General features: G+C 66.2%; 1 protein-coding gene across 1 annotated transcript in view; it reads left to right on the top strand.

Moving 5' to 3' along the window:
• Window positions 1-263: 263 nt before the first annotated feature.
• Window positions 264-6,000, top strand: part of LOC148133686 (mitochondrial coenzyme A diphosphatase NUDT8-like) — a gene marked incomplete at its 5' end in the record, with an annotated part of 44,280 nt that continues 38,543 nt past the window's right edge. The window contains one exon of the mRNA XM_087985759.1: window positions 264-396. Coding sequence (XP_087841885.1) covers window positions 264-396 — 133 coding nt within the window. The remainder of the gene's footprint in view (window positions 397-6,000) is intronic.

Genomic DNA, 6,000 nt, shown 5'->3' with positions numbered 1-6,000 from the left:
TCCCTCTCCCTCTCCCTTCCCTCCCTCCCTCTCCCTCTCTCTCCTTCCCTCTCTCTCCCTCTCTCTCCCTCTCCCTATATCTCTCCCTCTCTCTCTCTACCTCCCTCTCTCTCTCTCCCTATATCTCTCCCTCTCTCCCTCCCTCTCTCCCTCCCTCCCTCTCCCTCTCCCTCTCCCTCTCCCTCCCTCTCCCCTCCCCTCCCTCCCTCTCTCTCCCTCTCTCCCTCTCCCTCTCTGACCGCCCTCCCCCATTTGTGTTGCAGTTTTCCGGGTGGGAAGTGGGAACGCTGGGATGCTGACATTGTGGACACAGCCCTCAGGGAGACGCACGAGGAACTGGGGCTCAGCCTCTCTCGGGATTGTGTCTGGGGTACCCTCAGACCCCTCATGGACAGGGTGAGTGAGAGTCCCCTCCCCCACACACCCCAGACCCCTGCAGCTGCAGCCATGGCCCATCTGACCATCCCGGGGGTAAAACAGCCCCCCCGGGACTTACCCCACACCCACAAACACCCCCTCACTCTCCCCCCCCCCCCCGGATTGACCCCACACCCACAAACACCCCCTCACTCTCCCCCCCCCCCCGGGACTTACCCCACACCCACAAACACCCCCTCACCCCCCCCCCCCCGGATTGACCCCACACCCACAAACACCCCCTCACCCCCCCCCCCCCGGATTGACCCCACACCCACAAACACCCCCTCACTCCCTCCCCCCCCCCCCCCACCGACACTCAGTAACAGCAGTGTGTACCATCCCGGGATAAAACAGCCCCCCCCGGATTGACCCCATACCCACAAACATCCCCTCACTCCCTCCCCCCACCCCCCGGGAGCACCGACTGGACCCCCCCCCCCCCAGTACCACCTTCCAGATCCGACACTACCTCACTGTGTCCCAAACCACCCCAACGCAGGGAGGAGCCCGGGGTGGGTGGGGGGGGGTGGGGGGGTGGGGACGGGGAATCCCGGATTCCCAATACTCCCGTTAGGCTGGAAGCTGGTGAGGTCGGGAGGTTAACCCAGTGCACCCCAGTCCAACATCACCAACCAGATGGAATGTGGGACAGGCCTGGGCCCTCCGATAGGCCCCTCAGTGCTCCCTCCCTCCCTCCGATAGGCCCCTCACTGTCTCCCTCCCTCCCTCCGATAGGCCCCTCAGTGCTCCCTCCCTCCCTCCGATAGGCCCCTCACTGTCTCCCTCCCTCCGATAGGCCCCTCACTGTCTCCCACCCTCCGATAGGCCCCTCACTGTCTCCCTCCCTCCGATAGGCCCCTCACTGTCTTCCACCCTCCGATAGGCCCCTCACTGTCTCCCACCCTCCGATAGGCCCCTCACTGTCTCTCTCCCTCCGATAGGCCCCTCAGTGCTCCCTCCCTCCCTCCGATAGGCCCCTCACTGTCTCCCACCCTCCGATAGGCCCCTCACTGTCTCTCTCCCTCCGATAGGCCCCTCACTGTCTCCCACCCTCCGATAGGCCCCTCAGTGCTCCCTCCCTCCCTCCGATAGGCCCCTCAGTGCTCCCTCCCTCCCTCCGATAGGCCCCTCAGTGCTCCCTCCACCCTCCGATAGGCCCCTCACTGTCTCTCTCCCTCCGATAGGCCCCTCACTATCTCCCTCCCTCCGATAGGCCCCTCACTGTCTCCCACCCTCCGATAGGCCCCTCAGTGCTCCCTCCCTCCCTCCGATAGGCCCCTCACTGTCTCCCTCCCTCCCTCCGATAGGCCCCTCACTGTCTCCCTCCCTCCGATAGGCCCCTCAGTGTCTCCCTCCCTCCCTCCGATAGGCCCCTCACTGTCTCCCTCCCTCCGATAGGCCCCTCAGTGCTCCCTCCCTCCGATAGGCCCCTCAGTGTCTCCCTCCCTCCCTCCGATAGGCCCCTCAGTGTCTCCCTCCCTCCCTCCAATAGGCCCCTCAGTGCTCCCTCCCTCCGATAGGCCCCTCAGTGTCTCCCTCCCTCCCTCCGATAGGCCCCTCAGTGTCTCCCTCCCTCCCTCCGATAGGCCCCTCAGTGTCTCCCTCCCTCCCTCCGATAGGGCCCTCAGTGTCTCCCTCCCTCCCTCCGATAGGCCCCTCAGTGCTCCCTCCCTCCGATAGGCCCCTCACTGTCTCCCACCCTCCGATAGGCCCCTCACTGTCTCCCACCCTCCGATAGGCCCCTCAGTGCTCCCTCCCACCCTCCGATAGGCCCCTCACTGTCTCCCACCCTCCGATAGGCCCCTCAGTGCTCCCCTCCCTCCCTCCGATAGGCCCCTCAGTGCTCCCTCCCTCCCTCCGATAGGCCCCTCAGTGCTCCCTCCCTCCGATAGGCCCCTCACTGTCTCCCACCCTCCGATAGGCCCCTCAGTGCTCCCTCCCACCCTCCGATAGGCCCCTCACTGTCTCTCTCCCTCCGATAGGCCCCTCACTATCTCCCTCCCTCCGATAGGCCCCTCACTGTCTCCCACCCTCCGATAGGCCCCTCACTATCTCCCTCCCTCCGATAGGCCCCTCACTGTCTCCCACCCTCCGATAGGCCCCTCAGTGCTCCCTCCCACCCTCCGATAGGCCCCTCACTGTCTCTCTCCCTCCGATAGGCCCCTCACTATCTCCCTCCTCCGATAGGCCCCTCACTGTCTCCCACCCTCCGATAGGCCCCTCAGTGCTCCCTCCCTCCCTCCGATAGGCCCCTCACTGTCTCCCTCCCTCCCTCCGATAGGCCCCTCACTGTCTCCCTCCCTCCGATAGGCCCCTCAGTGCTCCCTCCCACCCTCCGATAGGCCCCTCACTGTCTCCCTCCCTCCGATAGGCCCCTCAGTGCTCCCTCCCTCCGATAGGCCCCTCAGTGTCTCCCTCCCTCCCTCCGATAGGCCCCCTCAGTGTCTCCCTCCCTCCCTCCGATAGGCCCCTCAGTGTCTCCCTCCCTCCCTCCGATAGGCCCCTCACCGTTCCCTCCCTCCGATAGGCCCCTCACCGTTCCCTCCCTCCGATAGGGCCCTCAGTGTCTCCCTCCCTCCCTCCAATAGGCCCCTCAGTGCTCCCTCCCTCCCTCCGATAGGCCCCTCAGTGCTCCCTCCCTCCGATAGGCCCCTCAGTGCTCCCTCCCTCCGATAGGCCCCTCACTGTCTCCCTCCCTCCGATAGGCCCCTCACTGTCTCCCTCCCTCCCTCCGATAGGCCCCTCACTGTCTCCCTCCCTCCCTCCAATAGGCCCCTCACTGTCTCCCTCCCTCCGATAGGCCCCTCAGTGCTCCCTCCCTCCGATAGGCCCCTCACTGTCTCCCTCCCTCCGATAGGCCCCTCACTGTCTCCCTCCCTCCCCTCCCTCCGATAGGCCCCTCACTGTCTCCCTCCCTCCCTCCCTCCGATAGGCCCCTCACCGTTCCCTCCCTCCGATAGGGCCCTCAGTGCTCCCTCCCTCCGATAGACCCCTCAGTGCTCCCTCCCTCCCTCCGATAGGCCCCTCACTGTCTCCCTCCCTCCCTCCCTCCCTCCGATAGGCCCCTCACTGTCTCCCTCCCTCCCTCCCTCCGATAGGCCCCTCACCGTTCCTCCCTCCGATAGGGCCCTCAGTGCTCCCTCCCTCCGATAGGCCCCTCAGTGCTCCCTCCCTCCCTCCGATAGGGCCCTCAGTGTCTCCCTCCCTCCCTCCGATAGGGCCCTCAGTGTCTCTCTCCCTCCCTCCGATAGGCCCCTCAGTGCTCCCTCCCTCCATCCGATAGGCCCCTCAGTGCTCCCTCCCTCCGATAGGCCCCTCAGTGCTCCCTCCCTCCCTCCGATAGGGCCCTCAGTGTCTCTCTCCCTCCCTCCGATAGGCCCCTCAGTGCTCCCTCCCTCCCTCTGATAGGCCCATCAGTGCGCCCTCCCTCTCCCTCCTCCGATAGGCCCCTCAGTGCTCCCTCCCTCCGATAGGCCCCTCAGTGCTCCCTCCCTCCGATAGGCCCCTCAGTGCTCCCTCCCTCCGATAGGCCCCTCAGTGTCTCCCTCCCTCCCTCCAATAGGCCCCTCAGTGTCTCCCTCCCTCCCTCCGATAGGCCCCTCACCGTTCCCTCCCTCCGATAGGGCCCTCAGTGCTCCCTCCCTCCGATAGGCCCCTCAGTGCTCCCTCCCTCCCTCCGATAGGCCCCTCAGTGCTCCCTCCCTCCGATAGGCCCCTCAGTGCTCCGTCCCTCCGATAGGCCCCTCACTGTCTCCCTCCCTCCGATAGGCCCCTCACTGTCTCCCTCCCTCCCTCCAATAGGCCCCTCACTGTCTCCCTCCCTCCGATAGGCCCCTCAGTGCTCCCTCCCTCCCTCCGATAGGCCCCTCAGTGCTCCCTCCCTCCGATAGGCCCCTCACTGTCTCCCTCCTCCGATAGGCCCCTCACTGTCTCCCTCCCTCCCTCCTTCCCTCCCTCCGATAGGCCCCTCACTGTCTCCCTCCCTCCGATAGGCCCCTCACTGTCTCCCTCCCTCCCTCCCTCCGATAGGGCCCTCAGTGCTCCCTCCCTCCGATAGGCCCCTCAGTGCTCCCTCCCTCCCTCCGATAGGGCCCTCAGTGTCTCCCTCCCTCCCTCCGATAGGGCCCTCAGTGTCTCTCTCCCTCCCTCCGATAGGCCCCTCAGTGCTCCCTCCCTCCGATAGGCCCCTCACTGTCTCCCTCCCTCCGATAGGCCCCTCACTGTCTCCCTCCCTCCCTCCAATAGGCCCCTCACTGTCTCCCTCCCTCCGATAGGCCCCTCAGTGCTCCCTCCCTCCCTCCGATAGGCCCCTCAGTGCTCCCTCCCTCCGATAGGCCCCTCACTGTCTCCCTCCCTCCGATAGGCCCCTCACTGTCTCCCTCCCTCCCTCCCTCCGATAGGCCCCTCACTGTCTCCCTCCCTCCCTCCCTCCGATAGGCCCCTCACCGTTCCCTCCCTCCGATAGGGCCCTCAGTGCTCCCTCCCTCCGATAGACCCCTCAGTGCTCCTTCCCTCCCTCCGATAGGCCCCTCACTGTCTCCCTCCCTCCCTCCCTCCCTCCGATAGGCCCCTCACTGTCTCCCTCCCTCCCTCCCTCCGATAGGGCCCTCAGTGCTCCCTCCCTCCGATAGGCCCCTCAGTGCTCCCTCCCTCCCTCCGATAGGGCCCTCAGTGTCTCCCTCCCTCCCTCCGATAGGGCCCTCAGTGTCTCTCTCCCTCCCTCCGATAGGCCCCTCAGTGCTCCCTCCCTCCCTCCGATAGGCCCCTCAGTGCTCCCTCCCTCCCTCCGATAGGGCCCTCAGTGTCTCTCTCCCTCCCTCCGATAGGCCCCTCAGTGCTCCCTCCCTCCCTCCGATAGGCCCCTCAGTGCTCCCTCCCTCCGATAGGCCCCTCAGTGCTCCCTCCCTCCCTCCGATAGGGCCCTCAGTGTCTCTCTCCCTCCCTCCGATAGGCCCCTCAGTGCTCCCTCCCTCCCTCTGATAGGCCCATCAGTGCTTCCTCCCTCCCTCCGATAGGCCCCTCAGTGCTCCCTCCCTCCGATAGGCCCCTCAGTGTCTCCCTCCCTCCCTCCAATAGGCCCCTCAGTGTCTCCCTCCCTCCCTCCCTCCGATAGGCCCCTCAGTGCTCCCTCCCTCCGATAGGCCCCTCAGTGCTCCCTCCCTCCCTCCGATAGGCCCCTCAGTGCTCCCTCCCTCCGATAGGCCCCTCAGTGCTCCCTCCCTCCGATAGGCCCCTCACTGTCTCCCTCCCTCCCTCCCTCCCTCCAATAGGCCCCTCACTGTCTCCCTCCCTCCGATAGGCCCCTCACTGTCTCCCTCCCTCCCTCCAATAGGCCCCTCACTGTCTCCCTCCCTCCGATAGGCCCCTCAGTGCTCCCTCCCTCCGATAGGCCCCACACTGTCTCCCTCCCTCCGATAGGCCCCTCACTGTCTCCCTCCCTCCCTCCCTCCGATAGGCCCCTCACTGTCTCCCTCCCTCCCTCCCTCCGATAGGCCCCTCACCGTTCCCTCCCTCCGATAGGGCCCTCAGTGCTCCCTCCCTCCGATAGGCCCCTCAGTGCTCCCTCCCTCCCTCCGATAG

This window comes from Chiloscyllium plagiosum, unplaced genomic scaffold, assembly GCF_037043375.1.
Source record: "Chiloscyllium plagiosum isolate Xiang-an unplaced genomic scaffold, Cpla_swu_hap1 HiC_scaffold_227, whole genome shotgun sequence".
In the NCBI taxonomy this organism is placed as follows: Eukaryota; Metazoa; Chordata; class Chondrichthyes; order Orectolobiformes; family Hemiscylliidae; genus Chiloscyllium; species Chiloscyllium plagiosum.
Note: the sequence above shows the minus strand (reverse complement) of the source record. Positions and strands in the feature narration are given on the sequence as shown.